Source organism: Zonotrichia albicollis, chromosome 36 (assembly GCF_047830755.1).
Source record: "Zonotrichia albicollis isolate bZonAlb1 chromosome 36, bZonAlb1.hap1, whole genome shotgun sequence".
Classification (NCBI taxonomy): Eukaryota; Metazoa; Chordata; class Aves; order Passeriformes; family Passerellidae; genus Zonotrichia; species Zonotrichia albicollis.
In genome coordinates this window covers 593,075-608,583 of record NC_133854.1, presented here as the reverse complement: position 1 = coordinate 608,583, position 15,509 = coordinate 593,075, and the positions used below count along the sequence as shown (strand labels likewise).

Here is a 15,509-nt window from a genome sequence, read left to right as displayed (position 1 = left end):
ACCCTGCTGCCTGCAAACCTTCCCCCACCCCCAATAACTCCTAACTGGATACCTGCTCACCCTCCCTCTCCCAGTCACAATCCTCAACTCACCTGAAGCCTCAATCTCAAATATCATCTTGGACACTGGGCAGATCCCTCTTGTGACATGATGAATCTGCTGAAAAAATGTTGTGCTTGACACAACTTGGAATTTCAGGGAGTTGCACTCCTCAGAAACCAAAAAAACAACAAAAAAGAAGTCCAAAAAACACACAAAAAAACCAACCAAAAAATCCCACAAAACCCCCCCCAAAACAAATAAAAAACTCTAAAACCAAAAAAATCCCCAAAAATCCCCCCAAAAAACCCCAAAAATAAGACAAAACAAAAAGAAAATCAAAAACCCCCTAAAAAAACAAAAAACCCACAAAAAAAAAAAGCACAGAGCAAAACCAAAAATTACAAAAGCACCTTACCACTCCTCAATATGCAATCCAAAATCACAAGCTTAAATCCTCCCTGTATTCCATGCTGTTTTCTTCACAGAATCTTCCAAGCCTCTGTTGCTTTAGATGCCCAGAAACACCTGCTGGAAACAAGCTGAGATAGCTGAAAGAGCCTCTCCACTGAAATGAGAGGAGAGCACTTACCCCAGCACATCCTGGAGAGGGAATGAAGCCCCTCAGCCAAGGCTGGGGTTAATATACCCCTGATTGTGCCCGCCTCTCGTTCCCATGGCACCCAGGAAAAGGGAGGGGGCAAATCCCACCAGGTATAAAAGCCCTCAGAGCAGCTGCAGCTGTTTGGCTCCTCTGACTCAAATTCAAGGGCAGTAAAGGGCTTGTTGTAGAAAAAAACTCTTCCGAAAAATAATAGCACTTTCTGTTTTGCAGCAACTACTTGGAGCAAAAGGGCAGAAAACTAGTAAGAAATAAAACTTTCTGTTCAGGTAGCATAGCTAGATAAATTGGGTAATTTGCTGTTAACTTACATAAATATTCCTTGGTGATTGCTAAGTAGTACATCAAGTAGTATATCAGTACTTAGTGTGACTAAGTCGTGTGGAGAAGAATACCAATGATGTAAATAGTCTAAGTCTCCTTGGAACTCCTAATTAGGCCTATGGACATTATAAACAAAAATAAGAAAACAAAAAATCTCCTGGGCAGTGTAAGGGTTAAGTACATGCCAGGCTCACCCTTCTCTAAGATAGCTGGTCCAAAGGTAAAGAAAGAAGCACCCAGAAATGAATATTTAAATCCTTAAAATGCTGAAAAAGATAGAGCTTCCTTCAAGTGAACCCATAAAAATGAGAAACCAGGGCAGTTAGCTCCACTGAAACTGATAAAATGGCAAATAAACCAATTCTGCCCTTTAATTTATACTCTCAAAATATTGTGAAAAAAAGGGTTCTCCTCAATTTAAATCCCTCCAGCAATGAAAAAAGAGAAATTTTTCCCTCAATCAAAACCCTTACCAATGAGGGACAGCTGGGGAAAGTTTGCAGGAGGCACTTAAGACTCACAATGCAGCCTGACTTCGCGGTGGTGGCAGCTTGGGTCTGGGAGACACCTGGCGCAATGCACAATTTTCAGCATGCAGCCAGCCACTCTGGGCCACAGGCCCCTGAACACCAGTGCTGGCCCTTTTCCCTGGCAAACAAAACTAACTGGCCCAGGTTCCTGATGGCAGATTGCAGGAGACACTTGGCACTGTCAAACCACCCCGAGCTGGCACAGGTGCCAGCTTGGGTCTGGGAAGCATCCTGTGTATTGCAGAATTTCAGGAGCCAGCTGGCCTCTCTGGGCCACAGGCCCCGAACGCCGGCCCTTTTCCTTTTGCCCCTAGCCCTCAGGCTCTGTCCGTCACCCTCAAGTTCTCCTTGTGCCCCTCAAGGCCCCTTCAGCTGCCTCTCAGCTCTTTGTGTGACCCTTAATCCCTCTCCTTTGCCCCTCAGCCCCCAGCTTCTCAGTGTCACCCTCCAGCTGCCCCTGCCACCCTCAGCATCTCTGTATGTCACCCACTGCCCCCTCTCCCTGCTCCTCCCTCAGCTCCCAGCCTCTGCCACCCTCAAGCCTTGGGGTAACTGCCTGGATCTGCTGGAAGGGTTCTGGGGCTTTCCCACCATGAGGGTACACCTGTACCCTAACCCTACCTGGTACTCAGTGTCCTTTGCACCCCTAACCCTTAAAATGCTGAAAAACTCAGAGCTTCCTTCAAGTGAACCCCTTAACACGAGGAAATGGCGCGGTTTTTCTTTGGAGCTTTGTTCCGTGCTCAGGTGCAACCGAGCACGTTTCAACCATTCTTCCTTGAGAGACCCCCCTGGGAATTCCCCCCTCAGCAGCTTAAGTGTGCCCAGGTAACCCCCAACAACAGCAGCAACCGCCGCCTCCGTAGCGGTCAGATGGCGGGTTAATCACGGCTTGGGGCGCGGGGAAAACGGCAGTGTGTTATTTCCGAGGAGAAGCGGCAGAGTTTTATTCCCAAGGAGAGGCGCGATCCCCACGGCGGCCGGCCGCCATATCCCCCCCCTACTGCCGTGACGCTGCCGTAAAGGACCGAGCCAAGCCCGCCGCCCCGGCCGCGCCGCCGTAAAGCGCGGCGGAAGATGGCGGCGGTGACGGTGTGGGAGCCGCGGGCCGGGCCGGGCCCCGCCGGGCTGCACCGGGAATGGACGGCGGAGCCCGTCAGCACCGGCGTGAGTGCGGCGGGCAGACACTCCTGGACAACTGTGGAGTCGCCTTGGGGGCGTTATGGGCCAGGAGAAGCGTCGTGAGGCGGAGGGGGCGCGCTGTGGGGCAGAGTGTCTCCGGCGTGCGGCTCAGGGGGGAATTGGGGCTGGGGGAGCAGAGCGCCCCGAGGAGTGCGGGAAGGGTAATGTGGGAGCAGAGAGAACTCCCTGGAGAGGGGGGCACGGGGTGCTTCCTGTGGGAATTGGGGCTGGGGGAGCAGAGCTCCCTGAGGAGTGCGGAAAGGGGAATTTGGGTCAGAGAGGGGGGCACAGGGGGGTTCCTCTGGGGAGGGGAGAACTGCTGTGGGGCCGGGAGTTCTTAGGGAAGACGATTTCTGTGGGGTACGGGTTGGTTTCTGTGCGGTGGGGCTGGATCTTCTGTGGGGCAGGGGGTTTCTGTGAGGCTGGGGGTCTCAGTGCAGCCCCTTCCCTCCCCTCCCTTCTTCCCAGACCACCATCATGGCCGTGGAGTTCGATGGAGGTGTCGTGATAGGGGCCGACTCCAGAACCACAACCGGGTGAGTGCTGTGATGCAATCAGTGACGTCACGAGGCTCTGGGACCACATCATGGGGCTGTCACTGTTGTCAGGGTGTCACTGTGATGCCACCTTGGGTGGCTCTCCTGGGCCTGTCGCTGTGGTGCCACCTCCAGCGGCTGGGCGGCTCTCCTGATGGCACCACCACCGTGTCCCCAGGGCCTGTCACTGTGGTGCTGCCTCCAGTAGCTCTCCCAGTGACACCACCCCCGTGTCCCCAGGGCCTACATTGCCAACCGTGTGACGGACAAACTGACGCCTGTCCACGACCGCATCTTCTGCTGCCGCTCGGGCTCGGCGGCCGACACGCAGGCGGTGGCCGACGCCGTGGCCTACCAGCTGGCCTTCCACAGGTACCCCCGCGGGTCCCGGGGTGCGGGGCAGGGCCGGGGGGCCTGGGGGAGGTGGCCCCAGCCCCACACCTGGCCCTGCCCCGCAGCGTGGAGCTGGAGGAGCCACCGCGGGTGCGCACGGCCGCACGCCTCTTCCAGCAGAGCTGCTACCGCTACCGTGAGGAGCTGAGCGCTGGCATCATCGTGGCAGGCTGGGACCCGCGCCGGGGTGGACAGGTGGGCTGCCTTTTCTGCCCCAGCATGTCCCCTTTTCTGCCCTGCAGCATTCCCTTCTCTGCCTTGGCACAGCCCCTTTTCTGCCCTGCAGCATTCCCCTTTCTGCCCTGGAATGTAATTTTTTTTCCACCTTGTAGGCCCCCCTTTTTGCCCCATAACCCCCTGTTCTCCCCACAGCCCCCCCCTTCTGCCCCATAACCCCGTGTTTTCTCTTTCTGCCCCATAACCCTCAGTTCTCCCTACAGCCCCCCCTCCTTTCTGCCCCACAGACCCTTCCTTTGCCCCACAGCACATTAGAGCCCCCCCTGTGCCCCCCAGGTGTACGTGGTGCCCATGGGAGGTCTCCTTCTGCGCCAGCCCTTCGCCGTGGGGGGCTCAGGCAGCTCCTACATCTATGGATTCCTGGATGCCACGTTCCAGCCTGGCATGAGCCGCTCCCAGTGCCAGGAATTCGTCGCTCGTGGTGGGTTTTGGGGAATTTGGATATGGGGAAGGGTCATGAGAGGGGGCTGGGGTCCTGGAAGGGGATTTGGGGGCACAGAGGAGTTTGGCTGGCATTGAGGGATTTGGGCTTGTCCTGGGAGGGGATTTTGGGGACATGGAGGGTTTGGGGGACCCTGAAAGGGGATTTGCGGGCACTGAGGGGTTTGGGCATGTCCTAGGAGGAGATTTCAGGGACATGGAGGGTTTGGGGGACCCTGGAAGAGGATTTGGGGGCACAGAGAAGAGTTTGGCTGGCACTAAGGGGTGTCCTGGGAGGAGATGTTGGGGACATGGAGGGGATTTTGGGGACCCTGGAAGAGCATTTGGGGGCACAGAGGAGAGTTTGGCTGACACTTAGGGGTTTGGGCTTGTCCTGGGAGGGGATTTCAGGGACGTGGAGGGGATTTTGGGGATATGGAGGGCTTGGGGGACCCTGGAAGGGGATTTGGGGGCAGTGCTGAGGGGATTTGGGAGCAGAGGTGGTTTGGGGGATGCTGACCTGTGTTCCCCCAGGCCTGGCCCTGGCAATGGTGAGGGATGGCTCCAGCGGGGGTGTCATCAGGCTGGCAGCCATCACAGAGGAGGGGGTGGAACGGACAGTCCTGGCTGGATCAGACCTGCCCTGGGGTGACGGTGGCCCCGCTGTGTGAGGGTGAGCTCCCCCAGGACCCCCCAGTTTGGTGTGGGGACACAATAAACAGCTCTGCTGGATGGTGCTGGGGTGTGCCTTTGGGGTCCCCTGCTGTCAGCCTGTCCCTGGCAGAGATAAATCACCCCCTGGTGTTTGTGGGTCTTGCTTTAATTACATGATCACGATCCATGATTCGTTAACGAAGCACAGGGTAGATGGGGAGGGAGGGGGGAAATTTTGGGGGGCTCCTGCCCCACACTGTGACCTTGATATTGGCTGGTAACAAAACCCCCAGAGGGGTGGGAAGGGGAGCACAGGGCGAGGGCACCTGCAGTCCTTAGAGAGGGCTGCCCCACAGGGACCAGGCATCCCCTGGTGTCCCCATGGGAGGGATCCAGCACCCCTGCATCAGGTCCAGGGCCCCTTCACAGGGCCCCAGGGATCCCTACAAGCCCTAAGGAGTGGGTCCTGCACCCCTACAGGGCCCAAGACGCCTCCATAGGGCCCCAGGACCACTTCATAGCCTTGATATGGGGGTGGTCAGGCAGCTCCTGCAGAACCACCTCCCCCCCAGACCCTGGTGGTGTGTGGGGGGGGGGTCAAGCACCCCCACAGCACCTGAGGGAGAAGTCAGACACCCCCAAAACCCTTCAGTGGGGGTCAAGTGCCCCTGGAGAGCCCACGGGATGGGGTCAGATGCCCCCCGACCCCCCCCCCGGGGGTGTCAGGCAGTGAGGAAGAGCCGCTGGTACCACTTGTTCATCTGCTCGAGGAAGATGAAGGTGAGCACGGTATGGGGGCCCAGGCGGGCGTAGTAGGGGGTGAAGCCCTTCCAGAGGCTGAAGAAGCCCTCGTAGCGCACCACCTTCAGCAGCACGTCCTGCAGGAGGGGCAGAGTGTCAGGGGAGCCCCCCCAAAATCATAGGGGAGCCCCCTAAAAAAATAATCCAGGGATGCCCTTCCATAGGAAGGATGGGAAACTTCCTTGGAATAACATGGACAGTGCCAAAATTATGGGGAATCCTCCCAAAATTATGAGAAACGTTCCAAAAATGCCAGGGATTCCCCCTAGAAAATAATCGGGAAGCTTCCCAAAATGCCAGGGAAGCTCCCCAAAATTATGGGCATCTCCTCAAAATGGCCTGAATTTCTCCCCCCACCTCCAATTACAGAGAAAACACTCCCAAAATGGTGTGGAACCCCCCCAGTTGTGAAAGGGAATTCCCAAAATGGTAGAGGAGCCCCCTCCCAAATTAAAGGGGGCCTAAAGAAGCTCCCCCCTAAATTAAAGGGGGGTCCCAAATGATGTCACCCTCACTCACCAGCCCGTTGCGGTACTCGGGTTTCCCATCTATTGTCCTCATGTTCTGGATCCTGTCGGGCAGAATTTGGGGGTTAAGCAGGAGGTGTTTGGGGTGTCCGACCTGTGGTTATCTAATGGGGAGAAGGGGACCCCCCCAGCAATGCACCCACCGGGTCTTGACGATGTCCACGGGCATGGAGGCAGCCGTGGTCACCAGCCCGCTGATCATGCTGGCGCAGAAGTGGCACAGGATGTCGTCACGGAAATGCCCTGGGGGCACCCCAAAACATCAAAGGGGAACAGTGGGGAGGGGAGGAGAGTGCACTGGGATTTAGGATTCCCCCACAGCCAGACCCTCCCCCTGAACTCACCGGAGTCCAGCAAGAATTGTTTGGATTGGGAGTAGGAGGCGAGCTGGGCGGCGTTGACCACCACGGCACGGGCCATGGTGGGGATGCAGCCCTGGGGGAAAAGGATGTGTGGGTAAGCAGTGCCCCCAGACTCCCCACATCCCCCCACAGACCATTATCTGCCCCCTCACCACAGTGGGGACACAGCCCTAGGGGAAAATGGAGTGTTTGGGTAAGCTGTGCACCCCCAGACCCCCCACATGAGTCCACAGAGCCCCTCAGCACAGTGGGGACACAGCCCTGGGGTGGCACATGGCACTTTGGGGGACCCCAATGCCCCTCCCCAGAGCATGGGGACACAGCACTGGGGGACAACAGCGTGTTTAGGTGAGTCCTGTGCACCCCCAGACCTCACCACAGACCCTCCCCTGCATTCCCACTCCCTCCCTAGACCATGATCTCCCCCTCACCACAGTGGGGTACAGCCCTGGTGTGGCACATGGCACTTTGGGGTACCCCAATGCCCGTCCCTAGAGCACGGGGACACCCCCAGCATCCCCGGGGAGGCAGCAGAGGGGTCGTGGCAGGGGTTCCACAGCCCCCACTTACTCTCCACAGGGTGAACACCCCCTCCTCCCTCGCCATCCTCACAAGGGCGTCGAACACATTGTGGTACCCACGGCGCTCGCTGGGGGGTAGCCTGGTATTTGGGGCAAAAAAAGGCGATTTTGGTCAAAAAAGCAGACTCAAGGGGCTGCAGGTATGTTCAGGAGGGCTGGGGGCTTACCTGCCATCAGCTGTCATGCGGATGAGCGCCACCTCAGCCGGGGTCCCCACGAAAGCCCCCGCAGCCCCCGCGGTCATGCCCATGGCTGCTTTGGCCAGGAAGGGAGGGGGGGTCCCGTCAGCCCCCCCAAAACGCTCCAGGAGGACGCTGTAGATGCCCAGGCGGGTGGTGGTGTAGGTGGCCTGGCGTAGCAGCCCTGCCGACAGCCTGGGGGGGACACGGGGAATGGCAGGAGAGGGGGGCAGGAAAGAGCTCGAGGCTGGCAGGTGCTTGCGGTTTTGGGGGGGGGGGGGGCTGTATCCCATGGAGGTGATCAGCAACCCCCTGTAGCATGGGAGTGCCTCCCAGGGGGTCTGGGGGTTCAGGGGTGTTCTGGGGGGGCCCATACCCGGTGTAGATGCCCCTCAGCCCCTCGTGGCGCAGAATGGAACCCAGGGCGTGCAGGGATGTCCGGTACTCCCGGCCCTTGGCCCCAGCCCCGCTCAGCTGCATCCGGTTCTTCACCAGGTCCAGGGGCTGCACGAACACCGTGGCCCCCATCCTGAAGGAAAAGAGGGTCAAGTAGGGCCCCAAAAATTACTCACAGCCCCCAAAACCCACCCACAGTCCTCTCGGGGGAAACCTGGGGGGACGAGAAAGCCTGAAGAAGTTTTGGGATCTATGGCGGGGATTTGAAGGGAGCTGGATGGAATTTCGGATTTTGGAGGAGGGTTGATTAGTGATGGGAGGGTTGGGTCAGTCTGAAGGGGGTCTGGGGAGGACTTGAGGGGCACAGGAGGAATTTTGGAGAGGCTCCGGGGGAAAATTATGGGAAGTTAAAGGGTCTGGGAGGGGGCTTAAAGGGTTAGGAGGGGCACAGAAGAGATTTCGGGGAGGCTCTGGGGGGCAGTGATGGGACGTTAAAGGCTTTGGGGGGCGGTGAGGGGTTAGGAGGGGCACAGAAGAGATTTGGGGGAGGATCGAGGGGGTCTGAAGGGGGTTTGGAGAGCACTCGAGGGGCACAGAAGGGATTGGGGGAGGCTCTGGGGAGCAGTGATGGGAAGTTAAAGGGTCTAGGGGGGCTGAGGGGTTAGGAGGGGCACCGGGGTTGCTTTGTGGGCGCTCTGAAGGCTCTGGCAGGGGGGGTTCTCGGTTTGGGAGTGCGCTATCCCGAATTTGGGGGATATGGGGGGGGAGGCTCTCACCCGGCCAGGCCGCCGAAAAGAAACTTGACGGATTTCGGGGAGGTCTTGGGCCTCTCGGCCGCCGGTACCGCCGCCATCTCGGCCGGGCCGTGGTACCGGGGAGGTTGCGGGGTCCGGTCCCGTGGGGCGTCTCGGGGTCCGGTCCCGGGGAGGTTTCGGGGTCCGGTCCGGGGTCCGGCACCGGCGGCGCCCCAAGGTGACTCGGGGGGGGCGCGGCGCCAGTGCGCCTGCGCGGGGCGCGTGCGCGCCGCCCGGGGCGGGGGGCCCCGCGCAGGGAGCGCGGCTGGGCGGGAACCTCCACCTCTAAAGAGGGGCGTGTTCTGCGCTCTCGCCTCTCATTGATGGGGCGCATTTAGGCGGGAAGGGGAGTTGTTCGGTAAGCGACAGGTTTGGCTGGGGCGGAGAAGCCCCGCCCCTCTCTCGCGAGAGTTCGCCAGCTTGAGGGGGCTGAGGGGTGCTGGCGGCGGCGGGAGGGAGGGAGCGGTGGCCGGCGCCTCACGAACTCGGTCCCGCCGCTGCTCTGCGCTCTGGGGCGATGCCTGTCCCGTGCTGTTCCAGCCGGTGAGTGTTGGGTAGGGGGTACTGGTGCGGGCTGGGTTTTTGGGAAGAGTTTGGGACACTGGAGGGCGCTGTCAGGTACTGGAAGGCTCTGTGGCTGTGAAGGGAAGCGCTTGGTACGCTGGGGATCACTGGGAGGCGCTTTGAGGAGCGCACTGGGGGTCACTGGGAGGCGCCTGCGGTGCACTGGGGGTCACTGGGAGGCACTACGGGGTCATTGCGAGGCATATTTGGGTCACTGTGGGGCAGTGAAGGATGTCTGGCTGTACTGGGGGCGATCTTGCGTGCATGAGTCAGCACTGGGGTCACTCCGAGTCCCCCTACTCATGCTGGCACATCCCGCTGACCTCTACTGCTGGATTTAACTGGGAGTCACTGGTGAGGTGCTGGGTACTGTACGCCACTCCCTCCCCAGCGCTTCCATTCTCCTCCAGCCGCCCCAGTTTCGGGGTACACCTGAGGTGTTGGGGACACCAGGGGGCACACGGTGGCAGGGATGACACAGGTGACATCTTACAGGTGTCACAGGTGACAGAATCACTGGGACATGGCGTGGGAGGGGGGCAAGGACACTGTCCTGCAGGGGGGACACAGGAGGGGGGCAAGGACACAGTCCTGCAGGATGCAGGAGTGCCATGGCCCTACAGTGATGGGGTGACGGTGTGCCCCCACCTCACAGCCATGGGGGTCACCTCACAGCAGGGGCAAAGGCACGGTGAGAACCCCCCACACCTGGATGAGGGGACAGGACAGTCCCATCTGCCCCACAGCCCAGTCTGATACCCCAAATCTGCCCCAATTCCCGCCGTGGGGCAGCCGCGGGCCCTTCCCCCGTTCCCGTGAGTCACACGGGGGGGGGTGAGGGGGGAGAGCAGGAAGCGCCGGAGCTGCCACATTGCCCTTATAAGGCCTCGACTCGACGGCACCGGGAGCTGCTTCCGCCTGCCCAGGTCCTGCTGCACATCTCCTGCTGTACCCCACAGAGCCTTCCCACATCCCCATCCCCGCCCCACACGCCTTCCTCACCCCACACCAAGCCCCCCCATCTCCCCCTGCCCCACCCCATCCCCCATATCGACCCATCCCAGCACCTCCCCAACCCCCACCTCTGCCCCCCACCACCCCCTGAACACCTGGAGGGAAGGGCCCTGCCCCACAACCTGCCAGGATACCCATGGTTCCTGACCCCCAATTCCCCACTGCCCTTTCTGTTTCCCCATATGTCCCCCAGCCCCCTTGTTCCATTCTACCACCCCCCCAAATATCCCCCACCCCCCTTTATTCCATCCTACACCCCACATCTGACCTCCCCTCGCTGCCAGCGCAGCCTGCCCCACAAGTGCAGCCCTCCAATAAAGCCTCTGCCCCATAACTTTGCCTTCTGAGAGTCGGGGGGTGGTGGGGAGGGCCCCGTGGGGCGGCAGCTGCGGCGTCACCGCCGCCCCAGCCTGGACTTTGTCCCCCCGGGGCACGGCAGCACCCTTGGACCCGGGCACCCGCCCTGGGTGGAGGCAGAGCCGCACCCCAAAGCTCCCCACCACCCCAAAAGCCCCGAGGCACAGGGATCCCCACAAGGGCACTTTATTGCTGCCGGCAGCGGGGATCATCGGGGGGCGGGCAGGGGGAGGGGGACGGGGGTCCTGCTGGTCCCTGGCTGGTCCCTGGGGGTCCCTGGGGGTCCCGGGGTGGCCCCCAGCCCCTCAGTACTGGCTGCGCCGCAGGTGGTTGGCCATCTCGTAGCATTTCTTGTTGACGCAGCCGCCGTGCACGCCCTCCTTGCCCATGGCCAGCACGATGGCTGCAGAGATGGGGACATGGTGGGGGTCACCATGAGGCTCCCCATACCCCGAGACAGATGGGGGGCAAAAGGGCAGGGATGAAGGGATGGCAGGAGTCAGCACAGGGTAAGTTGTGGGGAGCTGGGTCAAAGGGGAGAAGGGGACAAGGTTGGGGTCACCCCAAGGCTCCCCAGACAGACAGGGCAGGGGTGGAGGGATGGCAGGAGTTAGCACGGGGTAATTTGTGGGTCAAAGGGCAGGGGGACAGGAACGGGAAGCACGGCAGGGGTGACAGAAGTGACAGGGCAGGTGACGTGGCTGTGCAGGGGAGAGGACACAGGGTGGTACTGGGGAGGGGGAGCACCTGGGGAGTGACAAGAGCTGGGAGTGACACCGGGTGACACTGATGGCATAAAACACATGGGAGGCTTGGGGTCATGGGGGGTGACAGGGACTGGAGGGACAGGAGGTTACATGGGGTGACAGGGAGGTGACACAGGGTGACAGGGAGGTGGGCAGGGGTGACACAGAGTGGCAGGGGGCAGTTGCAGGGGGCAGTGGCAGGGGTGACATGGGGCAGTGGCAGGGGTGGCAGGATGTAGTGGCAGGGGCGGCAGGGGGCAGTTTCAGGGGTGACAGGGGCAGCGGCAGGGTCCCTCACTCTTGTTGGTGATGGCAGCCGTGATGTTGTAGGTGGGCGCTCCAGCAGCCCCCTTGGTGCGCAGGTCCATGCTGTGCTCGCCCTCCACCAGCAGCGAGTCGCGGATGACGGAGCAGCGCAGCCCCCCCAGCGTCAGCCCCTGCACCAGCAGCGGGCCCCGCTCGGGGCCCACCAGCGCCGCCACCTCCGCTGGCTGTGGGGACAGGGGTCAGGAACGGAGCCCGGACCCCCAAACCATCCGTGGGGAACCGCCAGAAACAGAGCTCAGACCCCCAGGGCCACCCGTGAGGAACTGCTATAGCCCCCCTGATCACAGCCTGTCGCTTTGCAGAGGTGGGGACAGGCCAAGGGGACCCCCAAAGACCCACACCCAGGGACCTCCAAAGCCTGGATGGGGTGAGGACAGGTCAGGGGAACCCCAAAGACCCCCACCCAGGGACCCCCCAAAGCCAAAGCCCCGGGCAGGGCCCCTGCAGGGCGCTCGGCAAACAGGGACTCTCATAACTCCCACTCCATGACCATAAAAGGGACCCAGGTGACCCGGGACCCCCGTGACTCCCGCCAAAGACCCCATGAGAGAACCCTGATCCCTGAGGGGTCCCCACAAGAGGGCCCGAGCATCCAGGGATCCCCCAAACCTCCCCAAACTCGGGACCCTCCAAGGCCAGCACTTCCACCCGCTGCTGCCACGGGGGAGCACAGGTCAGGAACCCCAAAAGCAGCCCCGCAGCAATCCCAGAAAGGAGCCCTCAAGCGAACAGCCCCGGGACCCCACACCGAACCCAGACACCCCCACCGAGACCCGGGGGACCCCAATGAGCCCCGACTACGTCCCTGAGGTGCCTCCCCATCCCGGGGACCCCCGTAACCCCCCCCGTGACCCCAGACAGGGACCAGAGCTCGGTAGCCCCCGCTTTCCCACCATGGGCTTCCCCAGATTTCTCCCCTCCCCTCTCCCCAAATTTCCGTGGGGGGAAGTGGGGAGGGGGGGAGGGGGGTGCGCGCGCGCCGCCCCTCCCCCACAGGAAGCCCCGGCCGCCCCTCCTCCACCGGGAAGTGGCCGCATTCCGCGCATTTTTAGAGGGTTTTTAAGTGAGGAGGGGTTCCTCCACATCCCCACCTCCCCCTCCACGAGACCCCCGCCGTCCACTCCCGGCAGAGCCATAAAAGCGACAGGAACCGGGGACGGAGGTCGCCGGAGCACGTGGTGCTCGCCCATCCCCCCCTTCCCCGCCCAACTGCGACCCCCCGAAACGCTCGGAGCGGGGTTGAGGAGGGGGCTACCCCTCCGCTGGGCCCCTCCCCGGCCTGCAGGGCCCCCCGGTACCGGCCTTCCCCCGGTACCGGCACCGCGGGCAGCGCCCGAGCCCCCCCCCGCCATCCCCCGCCCCGCCGCGCTCCACGCTGGCGCTTTTGCGTTTTTCTCCCTTTTTTGTCCTTCCCGGAGCCCGTCGCGGGAGGGGTGGGGGGGTCAGCCCCGCCTCTCAGAGGCCGCCGGGTCCCCCCGCCCTCCGCGCGCTTGGGCGGGAAACGCCTCAGCGCGCTGTCCCCCCCCCGGCCCCGCCGGCGCCCGCCGCTCACCGTGATATTGGCGAAGGTCTTGCCGGGGGCGGCGGCCCAGACGGCAGGGGTGTCGCGATAGCCGACGATAGCGGCATCCTGGCAGGTGCCATCCGCTAGCAGCGTCTCCACGTAGGGCGCCCACCCGCTCATGGCGGCGGCGGGGCGGGCGGGCGGGGCGCGGGGGGCGGGGCCTTCCGCGGGGGGGCGGGGCTTTCGGCGGGGAAAGGGGCGGGCTTTTCGCTCGGCGCCTGCGCGGTGCGGTCGAGGCGCGGCGGCGGCGGAGGACCGGCGGCGGCGCCGCGCGGCGGTTTTCATAGGGGCCGCAGGGGGCGGGGCTCACGGGGGCGGGGCTAAAGGGGGCAGAGCCAAGGGCCGGAACGTCCCGCGTGCCGCCGAGGGCGCGCGCCGATTTGGGGGGATGGGGGGGCTTTTTATCGCGACCCTCCCCTCACTATCGCGACATCTCCCGCCCATTGCGGCCTCCCGCGATGGCCCGGCCCGCGCCGTTACCGCGATCCCGGCGCTCCCGTTCCCCGCGAGCCCTTGCCCCGCTGCTCCCGCCGCCCCCCTCAATCCAGACACTTCCTATTCTGCATCCCGCGATTATCACGATACATCGAAATTCGAACCCTCCCTCAGTATCCCGGCGCTCGCTTCCGTTAATCGGATCCCCCCCATTATCGCGACCCACACCCTTTATTGTGCCCCCTCTTCCCTGTTATTCCGACCCCCTCCCTCGCTATCGCGACACCCCCACGGGTCTCGTGACCCCCCCAGACTTATAACGAATCCCTCGTTATTGCGCCTCCTCCCTGTATATCGCGATTCCCGATTATTCCGGGATACACACACGCCCTTATCGCGACACCGCGCCCCGCTCTGGGCCTCTCGCGGGGGTCGCTGGGGAGGGGGTCGCGACAGCTCGGTGTGAGTCGGGGGGCTCGGGACCCCCGCCCCTCCCCCCGCGGGGCTCAGTTTGAGTCAGACCCAGGCGGGACTTTCCGGGGGGAGGGGCAGCGGTTTCACTTCCTGCCCCGGGGTGGGGGAGGGGCTCGGCGGTTGAGGACGGGGAAAGCGGAGGGTGGGGGGGACCGAGGAGCTCGGGATCATCTCCCCGCCCCCCCCCGAGGGGGGCCGAGGGTACCGGGACCCCCAGAACGGGGCTGGGGCGGAGGTCGAGGCCTCGTGGGGTGCCCCTTCCACCCCCACCACAAAAGGACCGGCCCCGCCCCCCCCCCGGCGAGAACTTCCCCGGGAAGTGGTCAAAGCCACTGCCCCTCCCCCACTGTGGGGCCCATGGGGCTCAGCTCCCCCCTCCCCCACCCCTGGGACTCCTTAGGGGCTGAGCTCCCCCCCCAAAAGAACATTTTGCACCCCCAAAATCGGGTGCCCCCTCGCCCCGGCTTGCCCCCTCCCCTCTGGGGCTGCTGTTCCCCCCAGCGCCTTCGGGCGGCGCTGCAGCCCCCCCGGCTGGGGGTCGCGTTATCCTTTGAGGGGGGCTAAAACTCGTCCCAGACCCGGGGGCGACACGTGGGGACCCCCTCAAGTGGCTCCGCCCCTTTTCTCCCTCCTCCGGCGGGGGCTGAATGGGACCCCGGTCCCTCCGTGGGGGGCAGCACCGGGTGGGAAGGGCCCAAATCCCCCCGGGCCCCTCTGGGTGTTCCGGGAATTGAGGGGGGTCTGGGGTCGCTGAGGGTCCCCCGTGGGATGGCGGGGAGGGCTTGGGGTCAGCTCAGGGCACTGGACATGGGGGGTTCTCCCCATTTTTGGGGGCGGTCTGTGGGGTCCAGGGCTGGGCTGGGACCCCCAGGACTTTGGCCTTGACCCCGGGGCCCCCCAAATCCACCAAGGAGACCCCGGATTCCCATGGGAATCTCAGAGATTTGTTCACAGCCAAGGGGCAGGGAGGGTGCTGGGGTGAGGGGGAGTCCTGGGGGTGTGCAGGGGGCTCAGGGTTGTGGTGACATGCTCAGGAGTGCTGGGGACACGGAGGGCCCCAGGGCAGGAGGTGATGGGGTTTTGGGGTCACATCACGAATTTCTGGTAATTGCAGAAAAGTCAGTGGGGGAAGGGTGGGAAAGGGCAGGAGGTGGAGGCGGGGGGCACCGGGGTCCCTCTGCCCGTCGAAGGAGAGGAATTTGGAGGGGTGGTCTTGGGGCCTGGATGCCCATGGACCCTTGGCCAAGGTGCATCCATGTGTGGGGTCTCGGGAGGGATTTGGGGCCTGGACACCCCAGGGACGGAACTGGGAGGCAGGAGAGTGACCCTGAGCAGGACGAGGAGGCACTGCAGGGCACTGGGACGGAACTGGGAGGGCCTCTGATGGAACTGGGAGGCACTGCTGGCACTGGGAGGCCAAGCTGAAAGGGCACAAAACCCCCCAGGCCAAG

At 62.7% G+C, this 15,509-nt stretch overlaps 3 protein-coding genes across 3 annotated transcripts; 1 reads left to right on the top strand and 2 right to left on the bottom strand.

Moving 5' to 3' along the window:
* The first annotated feature begins 2,522 nt into the window (after positions 1 to 2,522).
* PSMB6 (proteasome 20S subunit beta 6) lies at positions 2,523 to 5,079 on the top strand. The gene is made up of 6 exons (XM_074531504.1): positions 2,523 to 2,682; positions 3,166 to 3,233; positions 3,474 to 3,605; positions 3,692 to 3,821; positions 4,140 to 4,284; positions 4,818 to 5,079. The coding sequence occupies exons 1-6, from the start codon at positions 2,593 to 2,595 to the stop codon at positions 4,952 to 4,954; spliced, it is 702 nt and encodes a 233-aa protein (XP_074387605.1). The 5' UTR covers positions 2,523 to 2,592; the 3' UTR covers positions 4,955 to 5,079.
* Positions 5,080 to 5,085: 6 nt separating this feature from the next.
* Positions 5,086 to 8,783, bottom strand: SLC25A11 (solute carrier family 25 member 11). The gene is made up of 8 exons (XM_005497494.2): positions 8,560 to 8,783; positions 7,764 to 7,916; positions 7,376 to 7,582; positions 7,198 to 7,288; positions 6,610 to 6,700; positions 6,409 to 6,508; positions 6,258 to 6,309; positions 5,086 to 5,815 (listed from the first exon to the last, which is right to left on the bottom strand). The coding sequence occupies exons 1-8, from the start codon at positions 8,634 to 8,636 to the stop codon at positions 5,660 to 5,662; spliced, it is 927 nt and encodes a 308-aa protein (XP_005497551.2). The 5' UTR covers positions 8,637 to 8,783; the 3' UTR covers positions 5,086 to 5,659.
* Positions 8,784 to 10,682: 1,899 nt separating this feature from the next.
* PFN1 (profilin 1) lies at positions 10,683 to 13,408 on the bottom strand. Its single transcript, XM_074531505.1, has 3 exons — positions 13,138 to 13,408; positions 11,557 to 11,749; positions 10,683 to 10,915 (listed from the first exon to the last, which is right to left on the bottom strand). Exons 1-3 carry the CDS (start codon positions 13,267 to 13,269, stop codon positions 10,818 to 10,820), a joined length of 423 nt encoding a protein of 140 aa, XP_074387606.1. The 5' UTR covers positions 13,270 to 13,408; the 3' UTR covers positions 10,683 to 10,817.
* Positions 13,409 to 15,509: the final 2,101 nt, after the last annotated feature.